This window comes from Cottoperca gobio, chromosome 9 (assembly GCF_900634415.1).
Source record: "Cottoperca gobio chromosome 9, fCotGob3.1, whole genome shotgun sequence".
Taxonomy (NCBI): Eukaryota; Metazoa; Chordata; class Actinopteri; order Perciformes; family Bovichtidae; genus Cottoperca; species Cottoperca gobio.
The window spans coordinates 12,289,340-12,303,561 of NC_041363.1; the positions used below are offsets into that span (position 1 = coordinate 12,289,340).

At 39.3% G+C, this 14,222-nt stretch overlaps 2 protein-coding genes across 7 annotated transcripts in view; one reads left to right on the plus strand and one right to left on the minus strand.

Annotated features, from left to right (window-relative positions):
* The window catches only part of wdr31 (WD repeat domain 31), a 14,617-nt gene extending 6,966 nt beyond the window's left edge, over nt 1-7,651 (plus strand). For all 6 annotated transcript variants that reach the window (XM_029438807.1, XM_029438808.1, XM_029438811.1 and 3 more), the window contains exons 3-10: nt 233-365; nt 728-802; nt 904-1,048; nt 2,079-2,179; nt 2,378-2,445; nt 3,721-3,862; nt 5,602-5,764; nt 5,898-7,651. In XM_029438807.1, coding sequence (XP_029294667.1) covers nt 233-365; nt 728-802; nt 904-1,048; nt 2,079-2,179; nt 2,378-2,445; nt 3,721-3,862; nt 5,602-5,764; nt 5,898-6,088 — 1,018 coding nt within the window. In that variant the 3' untranslated portion in view covers nt 6,089-7,651. The remainder of the gene's footprint in view (nt 1-232; nt 366-727; nt 803-903; nt 1,049-2,078; nt 2,180-2,377; nt 2,446-3,720; nt 3,863-5,601; nt 5,765-5,897) is intronic.
* Nucleotides 7,652-8,375: 724 nt separating this feature from the next.
* Nucleotides 8,376-13,964, minus strand: bri3bp (bri3 binding protein). The gene is made up of 3 exons (XM_029440532.1): nt 13,666-13,964; nt 12,213-12,315; nt 8,376-12,101 (listed from the first exon to the last, which is right to left on the minus strand). The coding sequence occupies exons 1-3, from the start codon at nt 13,840-13,842 to the stop codon at nt 11,680-11,682; spliced, it is 702 nt and encodes a 233-aa protein (XP_029296392.1). The 5' UTR covers nt 13,843-13,964; the 3' UTR covers nt 8,376-11,679.
* Between the last annotated feature and the right edge of the window lie 258 nt (nt 13,965-14,222).

The following is a 14,222-nucleotide window of genomic DNA, read 5'->3' on the forward strand; positions in this document are numbered from 1 at the left end:
GTATTAGTATATTTACTTTGTTGTATGTCTACATGGGAAGTATCATTAACAAATGTGGTGACAGTCATTTTTCATCTCAATAATTATTTTTAAGCAGAAAGGTTTTAGCAGTGCAGCCTGTAAAGGAACATAATCTGAGAATTAAAACAGAGATAGAGTCACTGCAGTCTAAAATATTGGATAAATATGTTTAATTTGTGATTGTATTTTTTTTGCTGTTTTTTGTGTGCAGACCATCTCAGGGGGAGAAGTCAGAGAGTACATTTGACAGTCAGGTGGTGCAGAATGAACCTGCCCATCAAGGGTCCACCAACACTGTCACCAATCTCAGCCCAGATCTCTGTGTCTCTGGTGGGAGTGACCAGGTAAATAATTCTATGTACTAGTAGATTAATCCAAAATAATAGAATTCTCTGGCTTTTAGAGAGGTTAAGGTGACAAATTAACCAGGTGTAATAGTTATAAAGATAATGTAATGGATCACAGGGTTGGTGTTGCGATCCCTACACTAAACCCTAACTTGCTCCCGATGGTCAGGCCATCACCCTGCCTGGTAGATCCCTGGCATCGGTGTGTGAGTGTGTGCATGAATGGGTGAATGACTGAGCGGCAACAAGGGCTTTGGATAAAAGCACTCTATAAATGTAGCCATTTACCATTTCATTCCTGTGGAAAATCCTTAAACATGTAGTGATTATTGTGTGCATATGTGTGTCCGCTCCTGTAGGCTGTGGTGGTGTACGACTGGAAACAAGGCCGGATGTGTCAGTCCTTCCAGGGTCACAACCGAGAGGTTACCAAGGTAACGTCAATACTGTGTGTGCACAAACTGATAAAGGTGTGACGCTCTTCAGAGCGGTTACACGTCGTCTCCTCTTAATTCTACCTCCATCTATCTGCCAGGTGGTGTGTTATCCAGGCAGTACCTGGATCTTTAGTGCCTCACGGGACAAGACTGTTCTGATGTGGGACCTGAACCAGGGGGACGAACCTATCCAGGAATTCTGTGGGCATGAATTGGTGGTCAATGGACTTGCTATCAGCCCTGGTACACACACACACACACACACACACACATAGACATAGACATAGACACACACACATACACATACACACACACACAGCTTTTTATTTATCCTAAAACATAACTTGCTATCGATAAATATAGTTATACATGTTCTTAATTCCTTGTATTGTAGTTGGTTTGAGAACAGATATCTCTGTTCCCTTTGGCATCCAGTCATTGCAGTAATAAATATTCAAGTGATGTAAAAACAAAACTCTAGGTGGTGCTGTTGGATGATCATTCCAAATATACATACTGTTTGTAAGTCCACCTTCAGGCCTCCTAGGCAAAGATCTCATTTGAGATGTGACGGTAACTTCTCAACAAGCTGGATAGAGTTTGAAGGCTGAGGGAAAATGTCTGAACTGATCTCATGTCGTGGTCAGTAAAAGATGCTGTTACAGTAAATTAAGAAATATATCAACCTGCCACCTGTCCTGAATATACACAGTGATACATATTTGATCTATAAACAGCTTTGACTGGACTACATCATCTTAGATGAGAATTGTTTTTTAGAATTGGGAACATTTCGTTCCTGTTTTTATTATTCCTTCGTGCCGGCGACAGCCATGGCCTGAAGCATTATGTTTTTCCCGTCCGTCTGTACGTACGTACGTACGTCCGTCCGTCCGTCCGTCCCATTCTCTTGAACGTGTTTTCTCAGGAACGTCTTGAGGGAATTTCTTCCAATTTGGACTCAATGATGAACTGACGGTCACAAGGTTACTGTGACCTCACAAAACACTTTCTTGGCCAAAGCTCAAGAAATCATATGCTAATTATGACAATTTCACACAGATGTCTAAAATAATGAAGTGATGACATTTCGGTCAGACACTGGATGTAAATTGCAATTTGACTGGTTGGTGGAGGCATTAAAGGTGGTAACTTTAGTTTGTATATATTTCAAGTGAACAATGTAACTAGCTCTGGGGCATTAGGCTCAATGTGGTTTCATTTGTTTCAGATTACCTGATCTGCACTGTTTTTTTTAAATTGTGGTTTGTAGAGGGAAGAAAGCTGTGTACCGGATCCCGAGACAACTGGATGTGCCTGTGGGATATAGAATCTGCAAAATGTGAACAGAGACAGAACGTTTCTAGAAACCTGGTGAGAATAACAGTGTGTGATATTGTGTGCACACAACCTTGTACTAAGAATTATTTCAAGCACGCTGGATCGCCTTAGGTGTGTACCTGAGCATGTAAGGAAATAATTCAATCAATAAGCCATTCAATCTAACTGTTCCTGCTGAGTTCATGCCCTTGAGGCTTTAAACTTTTCCACTGTCCTCTCTTCTCTGCCCAGGTGACTCATGTGTGTTGGGTGCCAGGCAGCTCATCTGTTGTCCAGACCTCTGAGGATAAGACCGTAAGGTACAAAAGGATTTGCTACTGCAAATATATTACTGTAGATGCACATGTGCCATCTTCAGCATAGCAAGAACATGCATTAGAAATCCATTTAGTTTGCAGTTGGCTGTGTGATACGCTACAATTATAAGCGGTCATGGAATGCTCCTCATTTGGTAACACTGCAGGGTCAAAGCAACAACAAGTGTTACATAAAAGCGACACTGAGACGGACACAGGTCTTATACAAATGAGTAGGTCACAAAAATACATCAACTGATGCAAATGTTTAGAGTTCAGCCAGTTATTCTGTATACTGCAGAGTGATTGACTGCTGTTATCCAACCAAGGTCAGACAAAATTTAGCAGCACATACGGTAGCCAATTAGTATACCGGAGGCGGTATTAGGTCTTAGGTTAGGGCATACACTCTTTCATACAACGGCTGGGCATTCTTTTCTTTTGTTCACAGGTGATGGGATGGGAAATGAAGAAACAAAGATTTATCTGATATGATTTTTGTGATTTTAGCTTATAAACCAGCAGGTCAACATAGTTGTGCTTGATGGAAGCTTCCAGTACATTAGCGGCTGTTAGTCCGGGAGATTGTAGTGACACTTAACAGCTCTTTGAACTCTTGACCTCTGACAATGACCTCGTGCAGCCAACTGTTTGTTGGGATTAAATCATGCGCAACAAGTTTATTCCACGTCTACATTTGTAATGAGACACTGGGCATACTGTAAAACGTAGGTGTTTATAGAGAAGAGGTGATTTTCTCTTTCTATTAATACAGCCATCATCAGAAGATGCAATAATAAGCACATTTATTACTCTGATTTGGATTCTAGATCCTGCTATGGGTTTAAGCAGTATTTGCCTGATGTAGAGCCTGTTGTATCATCTAGTAAATGGTGTAATTTGATTATATTTTTTAACCTGTAATTAAATCTAAGCACTGATGATAATAAAAAATATATTGAGAAATACCTGACAGCCTGAGCTAGCACAGTATGACAGCAACATGGAAGATTAACTGTTTATCTGCAGTATATGTCAATATAAAACATTCTGTTTGTGGTTTTAGCTTCACTATTCTTACTCTTTTCATTTAGACATTTATTAGAAAACAATAGTCAAAAAAACTGTTTGTTCTTTAAAAAGTACACTTTGGGGAACATCAGAATTCAGAGTCCAACTATCTAAAAACATAGCGACCGTTGTCTTTTAAATGTATGTTTTGGGTAAACACCTTGCATGACTGTATTTCTACAGTAATATTTTTGTGTCTGTGCACAGGGTGTGGGACAGCCGTGCATGGCAGGTGACCAATACTTTTCCAGCCAAGCAATACATCCAAACCCACTGTGACGTTTCTCCAAATGGAAACTACATGGTGTCCAGCAGCAACGGCTTCGGAGGCCAAGGCTGTGAAGCCACGGTGAGACCATTGCAGGTGTTTGTGGGGTTGTTGGCTGTATAGATGTACAGATGGCGTATAGATTGAGGCTGTCAGCAGGTTACCTATTGTCTGGGTTTCAGGGATAAGACTATATAGGATTTCTTTCGTGAATCGCAGTGAAAATCAGTTGATTGTGGTGAATTTCCATTATCGGCTGAAGTGAAGACTATTTGTGATGTATTCATCCTTTATCTTTGCCAGGATTAAGATTGTTTTTGTTTTTACTAAACAATAGATGCATGTTCTCTCTGTGATGCAATACATAAAATGCCTTAACAAAATGTAAGGTTAAGTGATTCCAGTATGTTTTAATGTTTTTAAGCATATTTTGATGATTCTCGTGATAATATCGTGTGGCTACTCGGTTAATACCAGTTCTGTTTAATTTCTTTCTCAAACAAAACAATAATTGGACATTTCACTTGTGCAGATGGTCTCTGGATGTTTCCCTTGTGGGTTTGATTCCACCCGCTTGCAGATTCACCCCCAGCTACACCAGTTTCATGTGTAATCTGTGTCTTCTAAAAGTAGCAATGAGAGACAAGAGTCAAATATGAAGCTGTTGTTCTGTAGTCCAGTCTTGTTAAGAGGAACGCACATGACATGTTTTATTTAGAATATATGAAAGGCATTGATTGTTTTTACACTATTGCCAGTTAATTGAGAATAATTTCCAGCTGTCATTGTTCATATTCAGAACAAGGAATTTAGTTTAGTATTGAACACCCCTCACATGGCTACAGCAAAAAGGTGCTCGTCATGTGGGAACACCCTGTTCCAACAGAGCCTTGGAAATCACTGTTCCCTTGTTAATTATAAGGTGGATGGATATATTTTAATGTTTTCAATTTAAGATCAAATCTAATATTTTCTTTCATTTATAATATTGATTAATTGTTATGATTGCTTAAGCACCATTTTGAAAACAGAGCTCATTTAGTACACACACACACACACACACACACACACACACACACACACACACAATTAAACACTTTGTTACTATACAAACTCGTCACCGTCTGGGACACACGTGGTTCATATGATCTGATTCTCTTTGAACCAGTTACACACTGCTGTGCTGTCTCCAAACACTTTAAACATTTCTACTTTTCTAATGATATAGTCTGGGTTTTTTCAGAGATGTTGTTAGAGTAAAGTACGTTAATATATTGACAACACACAAAGACCAGTTACTACACACTGTTGAAAATATGTATTTCTCTCCACATTGTAAAATCAGTCAATGCATGCATTTCCAAAGGTTGCATTTTGCACTGAAAATGAGAACAAAACATATTCTGAATAGAATTCTTATTGAGTTTACCCCTGATTGGTGAGTTTACAATTACTCATAGCACCTAAGTGTCTGTTCACCTGACATGTTTGATCAATTGGCTCATAGGAAAGTATTTTGAAAGGCAAGTCAAGTAACTTTTTATTGATATAGCACCAAATCATAACATAAGATATCTCATGGCACTTTTTTTATATAAAGCAGGACTAGACCATACTCTTTAAGTGTGCCTAGAAATGACAAAGAAGTGACATAATGTCCGATTTCTGTGTCTAATGTCCAGAAGCAACAAAGAGTCAACAATTCTAAGTTGACAGTTGTTATGGCACAGTCTCTAATCCATCCACCTGCTTTATGCAGATAGTTTTGAAAATCCTGACATTGTCATTTGTTCTCAGTGGAGTTGTGTCTGTGTTATTAGCTCTGGGACCTGCGTCAGCCCGGCTGTAAAGTTGTGGAGTACAGAGGTCATCTGCAGACCACCGCCTGCTGTATGTTCCTGCCTACGCCTCCTGGTGGCAACGCTCAGGTAGCAACATCCTCTCATGACAGCTCCGTCAAAGTCTGGGATCAGAACACAGCAGGTAACACCTACTAATGGATGGAAGCATTGATATCCAGACACGTACAAACGCACAAACACAGACACTGTTCGGGTGTGTCGTCTTTTTACACTAACTCTCCTGCGACCCTAACCCTCCGCCATCCTCTGTTCAGTCTGTTTAGGGACGTTGTCTCTGGATGGTGCAGGTCCACTGGTTTGTCTGGCTCCCACTGACTCCACCAATCTGCTGTGTGCCAGCTTCAACAACGGCCTCCATCATATCGAGGTGGGCCTCGGATCAAACCAGGCGCAGGTTTCTAGCGGAGCTGGTGGCCTGGACGTAAAAGTTGTGGCGCGCTTCTGACAGCCCAACGCTGACCTGTGAACAGCCAGTGTCACAGTGAGCAGTATCGCTGGATATGGACGACATGTCAGTTCTTTTATTTTTTACAATTTTACATATTTCTATAGACATTTTTTTGCTTTACTAGACTGCCATACAGTGAAGATTGACAGAAGAGAGACCAGTGAGAAAAGGAGGGGATGATAATGACATGTATGGATGATGCATCTTTTGTTAAGCAAAGCCACCTGGATGCACATCATAGCTGCTCTTCTGGGAGACTGGTCTGTAAGTCGCATTACCCATTAATTTATGAGACTATAAACATCAAAATGATCCTGCTTGGATTGCTGCCTTCTTCTACCAAACCAGAATAACTGGGGATTAGTCTCAGTCTCATATACTACTTCAGCGAGGTGGATTTGACGAGATGCACATGTTGTATTGCCCATTGGAGGGGCTGAATGCATGTTTTGGCAGGAGTGGTGTTGAAAATGTGGAAGTACTCTTAGAGCAGGAAAATCAGTTATTTGGTCAGGTGTTACTTCTCCTGAGTCTGACAGAGAAGTGAAAGCCAAATAGATTTTCATATTTAAAATATAACCAAGTGGGTGCAGTCAGACTAGCAGTGTTGTTTGTCAATCACTTTGTTGAAAGTGTTTTTTATCACCACAACAGAGTAATGCAGAACACGTGTATGTTGATAATAACCGTTGATTAGTTTGTACTGTAGCTTTAACCTGTCAAGTGCTAGACCGAATGACTACCTACGACACAAGATTGTAAAAAAAACATTAGCTTTGTTTTTAGGTAGACTTCGATTCTTTTTTTTAAAGATACAGATTCTGATATTTTTGAACGGAAGATGACGATAGCTGATGTTTGGTGCCCAAATCCAATATATTCACATTTGAAAATTACTATGCAAAAATACCTGAGTAATTCCCCTATTAGTGAAGTATTGTTTGAAAAAGACAAATGCAAAGGAAAGCTACTCTGCAACCTGTTAACATCAAAGCTGCTGCCAGTCAGTTTGATGATTATTTTTTAACATTGTGTCACTACTGTGCTATTAACAGATGTTGAACTACTTTGTTAGGATTAGCAATCCAGGCTCGCTGTAGTTTAGCCAGCAAATGCTAATGTTAATATTAGCAGCCTTAAGTGAGTGAATTTGGACACGCATTACATTCCTACCTTAACTGAATATTGTCAGGAGATGTGTTTAACCACTTATGTATTTGAAGTGAAAATTTAACATGGATTACAAATTTGTCAGTTGAAGCATCTTAAAAATTGCATAATCTTTCTTTTGTCTGTGGATATCCAGGTTGATGATTAATTATTTTTCTAAAAAAATTAGGGAACACTAGGAGCAGTAGGGAACCAAAGGTGATCATACATTTATTTTCATGAGAATTTACTGTTTAGGTATTTGTCACTCTTAACATCAGTTGATTTGATCTATCTGTGTACGATATGATTATGATTAAGCAAGAAATAAAACAATGTGTCTGAGTAAATCTGGGTTGTGGCTCCTTGCGTCAACTGAGATTTTAAACTTTGTCACAGACTTCTATTTAATTTGCCTCTTACATACTTGCATTACATTATTTTGAACGCTTGCTTCATCTCATTTAGTAGCGTCAGGGTATAGCAGCTCACCCTGTGAGAGATGTATCCCAATACAAATCAAGTGTTTACTGTACTTTGTGCCTACTGTGAGAACAATCTGGTAGAAACAAATTTACAACTGAAAGCTGCTGCGTACAACTTCAATTTTTTATTACCAGCCCCTGAGCTACTTCGGGTTAATTGTTATGCTTGTTATGTTTAAATAATGGTCTTTTCCCAACATCTTGTAATCTTTAATTCACTGTTACAAGATGTTACACAGCAGGCAAGAACTATGGATTGTTTTTTTTGAGCACCATTTCTTAAATTTAAGCGGATTAGCTAATATTATCAAGTGTATATTTACGTAATAACTTTTTAAAAAGTATTTTCTAATGCGTATGTATACAGCAAACTCATGGCACAGCTGACACTAATTCTATTCATTTTTAGGCTCTTTGTTGGATTTTCTTGTCAAAACAAAACTTCATTATTAATATACATTCCAAAATGGGCTTTTGGGAAACACCAAAGATTTATTAGTGCCACAAATGACCTTTTTAAAGTCATCGTCAAATAGTCTGAAATCTAATGGACATTAATCTCAAAGCGCACTTCTGTTGTTTTAAAGGATTCCTATGACTTTGCTATACTTGTTAATTCTCACACACTATTAATGAATCAGAAAGTAGAAGTCTGTCATACTGTGGTGTTTATTTTATTCAAATCTGGACCTCATTTTCACTGACAAAAGAAAAAGAACCATTTAGGCATCAACAGGTTTTGATAAAGACACAGACAGCAGGCAGAACAGTTTGGCGCTTGCCACATCACTGAAGTACAGAAATTCTGATAAAAAAAGAGTCTAAAAATATTGATGAAATAAAAAAAAACAGATTCAAATGACCTTAAATTTAACAAAATACATTGGCACAGCATGTTATAAAAAGCAGACTACATAGAATAGTAATAAATAAACGGTACATTAAAATAATGGAATTACTAGCCAGTCAAGAGGCAGTTTCAACAGAATAAATATAATCTGAATGTAGCATTAAATCCAGTGCTGAGAGATAACAGAAAGATCTCCTGCATCTTTCAACATCCAAGTGGACATGACAAGTGGAACATGAGTAGTCCTACAGCTACTGGCAACTTAGTTTCTCTGCGTTTAAGCAGTTGTCTCACTCACTGCCTTTTGTGGTAATTACTAAGTAAAAACCTTCCTTTAGTAACATACATGACAATTACTATCCACCTTCATAAACAACATGTGCTGTCATTAGTAAAACATACAGGTCATTGGCTTCAGACTGTAACCACACACACCAGCATCAAGCCCCCCTTGAAGTCAGCTGTACCTTTTGCAAATTAATTATTTGAAACATTTTAAGATTTCCTAACACGTCTGAGATTAAGTGGGTTTGTGTCCAGTTTAGTCTTGTAATGTGAAACAGACCACATTAGGTGTGATACTTTGGTCTACAGTCATCAGTGCAAATGTTGGAAAAATAAGACAAATCATAGAACTTCTGACCAACTCATCACATTTCAGAAGGGTCCTCTAACTAGGCAGTCAACATGTATATAATGTAACATAACAGGCATAAAAACAGCATGCAAGAAAATCCCAGATTACTTTGGATATATGGGCTACTTGGGGGGGTGGGGGGGTGGGGGGGGGGGAGTTACTGCAGGGATGAACTGGGTGCGTTTGGGGAGACTTTGCAATCGATACACATTAAGACGAGCTCTATTCAAAAATGGTACTTTTTGAATAAGTTTAGCTAATTTACTTAAGACATAATTCCAAGATAAACATGAAAGGCAAAAGGTCTAATAAGAATCTGAACCCAGCCATCGTAATGAACATATGTAATGGTAATTATCTGAATGTGCTGAGACCCATGAGTCTGTATCTGGTATTATAGTGATGCCACACCTTCCTTCTTCAAGAAGAATATTAACACTTCAACCTTGCTACACTGAGAAACATTAGGAGTGGGACAAAAATTGCATCTCACAAACCAATAGCTGCTGAGAACTTTGTTAATGAGAGTGTCAAGGGTATAAATACTGGTTGGTTCTTTGGCCTCAATAATGTCATGAACTGTAAGAGCTCTCTGATCACATCAACCATCCTGCAACATTACTGACTCGTTTCCTTCTTTCGTCAATCTTTCTCATTAGAAACTGAAAGCAACACTTTTGCACAGCATTAGGGTCATTTGTATAAAAACATTTGTTTACAGAGTCCAGATTCTATGAATTGAAATTAAAAAAAAAAAAACTTAAAAAAAACTGAGCCAAGGTGTAAATTAGACGACGAAGACATACAGTATGTGTTAAACATAGAAGCATGGCAGGGAAAGTCCCGGTCTTTTAGGACGGCACATGATTAAAAAATAAATAATAGGCAGAAATTAGAACTAAGGGCACAGTTTTAATATGATATACTGTTCATCAATCACCTGGTTGTAAATATCTCATTAAATTACTGTATCATTTATCACACACTAACATGAAACAATTAAAAAAAAAGAAAGAAAGAAATTACTGCTTTAAATGTATATTTTCCAATGCCGGGTCGAATGGGGTTTTACAGTACACGTTTGTATTTTCCACAGGATCAAAGGCACCAGACCTAATTTAATCTGTGATCAAGTTTGAGAATGTAATCCCATTTACACTAAAAATCCTCTTTAGGCCAATGTGACTCAAAATCACTTTTGTGGATAATTTGCTTGTGTTTGAATGTTACCAATGCTTCCCCCCCCAATTAAAACAGACTATAAACCACTAGCTGCACTTTAAGTCCCTGCAACAATTCCATGGTAGTATCAAAAAGCTGCATTTGGTCTTGGCATCAGATGTGAATCAATATTTGCAATTTCAACATGATGCAAGAACACCAAATTCATCAATCGGTATTGTAAGTTACTGAGACAGATTTCAAACCATATCTGAAAAACTGTGAAGTGACTCAAGAGACCAAGACATGATTTTAATATACTTGATCTCTTTTCCCAATTCTATATGCGTGTTGGTTGAGTCCCTGAGATATTGCTGCATGTCTGCATTTTCTCCTAGTCTGATGGTGACTTTTTGATAGTGCTTTTGCTTTTCCATTTCACAAGCTTGAAAAACACACACACACATTAATGCATTTGCACACACATTCAAGTAGGTCACCCAGATGCAGTTGCTCATGCTCCCATTCACACAAACAAACCCACACAATGAAAAAGAGGTCCTGATGTCAAACTATTGCCACTATGGGACGATGACTTCAAAACTAGATCTACATGATGTCAACATTTCGGATGGAATAAATAAATCTTACTTATGAACAACTATGCAACGTCTCGAGGATATTTTTTTTTACGCATTAGAAATACAATATTTGTATTTGTCCCCGGCATCATACACCCATACCCTTTCCTACTTCAATAGTTTCAAAAAAGGGGAATAAATGTTTGGACAAACCTGTGTAAGAATCGTAACCCCTAGGTTATTCACAAAGATAGAAACAAACATACATAAAATATGATTCTTCATTTAGCAAAAGCATCGACAATGCTTATCCAAACAACACAAATTCAAACCCCAACTTGGGAGTTTCTCAAAAGTAGCTGAGGTGTAGAACTAGGCCAGCATTTAGAAAACAATGGACATCTCTCCGATAACTTCCTCACAAATGTAGCAAAAACCTTTCAATCATTGAGACAAACATAAAAAAAACAAAGTTGTTTGGTTGATTTGCGTAAGCTCCAAGTCAACTGTCCACACCTCTGAGGAATTTTAGGTATTCTGTAACTAAAATCAACTCAAGCAGATAAAATACTGTTTTCAAATCTAGTTTAGTCCCCCATCTGACAATAGAGTTGTAAATACCCAGTAGTTGTGTCGCTGCAGATGTGTACAGGAAACAGCACACTGACATCAACTGCAGCCGGTTGTACCATATCCCCTCCCTCCCCTCCCTCCCTTGCAGCTACCTACTGATCCCCGGTGCGCTCCAGGCCGTCTATGACGCGGCTCAACCTGATGTTGAGAAGCCTGATCTGAGTGTCCAGGTGGTCGATTTTCTCTTCCAGTGAACCTGCCCCTCCTCCCCGACGCCAGTACGCTCCCACAGGCCCCGTCATGAAGTACACTGCCATGATGAAGCAGAGTGGCAGCACCGCGCGCTCAGGGTCACCCTCGAACTTCTGCAGGATGTAGAGGCAGGACAGGGCGAAGAGCGTGACCCGTGCTAGCCAGAAGAAGCGGCCGAACACAGCGTGCAGAAGGTAAAAGAAACCCCCCAGGAACATGGAGAGGAACCAGTAGGCCACAAGTACAGCGGCAACCAGGAGCAGGGCGCGAGCTGGAGAGTTGGTGAGAGATGTGGGGCTGAAGTAGTGGCTGAGGTTTGAGGCTACAGAGGGGAGAAGAGAGAATGAGAGAGAATAAGTCGTCTTACATAAATGTACTTCTATTTGCACCCATTTTTCTTTGTTATAAATATAATAATAAATGTATAACTTACAATCAATGCCCATCACGTCCAGCAAATCTGACCAGATCTTCCACATGGTGTCAAGAAAAGAGTCCACGCCATGGACAAACCGCTCGGTCGTTTTGGAGAAAAACTACAGAAGCAAAACAAGTGCAATGAAAGTGTAAGACTGTTGTCGCATTACATTTTTAGTCGAGACCTACTGTATATACAGAGTAAACATTCAGAACATTGTAATGAAAAAAGCCTACAGTGAAATCCTGTTGTAAAACAGAAGGAGGGGTGTCAAAGAAAACTTGAAGAGAACTGGAGGGTAGTAGTTAAAGTACAGTTGTATCATTGTCCACACAGGGATCAACACTAACTTTAAATCAAATAAAAATTACAGTCACGCAATCAATATTTGACTAACAACTCATTTTGAAATGGACAGACAACTAAGGTGTTGATGCAACATAATAAGAATGAGCAGGTGCCTTTTGCACACTGTGAAAGTAAGCTCTTCATAGGACGCAATCCATGCTACTGCCTACAAACTTAAATAGCCCATACTCACAGCTGTGTAAATTGATTGCAACTTATATTAGTTAGGCTACACACTGCATTTGACAAGTCACAAGATCCCTCACCACAAAAGGTCTATTCAATGTCACTTGGAAGTCATAATCACTTAAAACGATTAAAAAGAAATACTACATTTGTGCTGATCATCTCAGCCTTGATAAGGAGTCTGGTGTATTGTATGCAAATTACCAAAAACTGTGTCATTCATTCTCAGTTTGCTGTTATCAGTAAAGCAGACGGAGACACAAGGCTTTCATCATACATTTTCAAAGTTCAAATGGTCAGATCTCAATGTGGTCATTTTATTATTATTTTCAAACATAAATAGCCTAAACTGATCTGTGCACTCAGGCCATGGATGTCTCAAACACGTGTTTTGGCTTCACATATTTTTAGTTTGCTCTTGCAGCTAAATACAGGAAATAATTTGTTTTTCAAAAAAATTCAGGAAGCGTAGCTGAACCAATGAGAGCATACCATGTGTAGAGCAGACAAGCTAATGTGTTTCCTGTGCAAGAGCAGCTTCCTGATAATTTGAAGATGAAGTCGACTTAAGGAAACATCAGTTATGGCCTGGACCACCGGGGCGACATGCCATCTGTGCCGTGACATTTGATGCTCTTGCGTATGGACTCAGAACAATGAATGAGAATGTTGATTACACAACAAATTATAGTATTTAACTGTAACTGCACTAAAGCACACCTCTTTGCATTGTTCACGGCAACGCTACATCGAATGACATCTTATATAGATGGATAAAACATGCGATAATGGCTCATTTTTCAAAATGGCATCCGTGAAATAGTTAGCCAGGCCCGGACGCGCTTATTTCCTGTTTGTCGGATCACAAACGCGCCTTGTCTGCTAGCTTGAACGGAGTTAAAATGAACCTTGACTATAGAGGTCACACACTCACCTTGTATAACCCTCTAATGTTGTCCTCTCCGAAAACACTGCTCAGGGTCTGGTAGATGCCGTTAGCTGCCCGTCGGAAGCTGTTCAGGTTGCTGGTCCTGCTCCTGGCCGCTTCGGCTGTGCACAGCAGAGATGCAGAAAGCACCACGAAAAGCACGAAAACCCTGATACCCTTCATTGCAACGAAAGACCCGAGATGTCAAGCAGAGATGGGTATCAAAAGAGTTAAATTAAACGCAAGGTAAGACTGGGAGTTAGCTGCCTTAAGTGACACCTTGGTGGAGGATGATGAGCCACTGACTGTGATGGTGGTTATAACCCGGGTTGCCTTCACGCACGCCTCGTATATTCCTCCTCCAGCTTCCGCCCCCCAAATGAGCTTTTCGTGTGAGAAAAGCATAAATTGTATACGGAGAAAAAAACTGCCAATTGTTGGCTGCAAATGTGTGCTGCAGTAGCTATGTGAACATGATATTAGTATGTTTCCTCATAGGCGGTTGAATTGGTTTACTCGCAAAATACATTGTGTGTGTATACAAAAAGGACAGTTGTGATTTT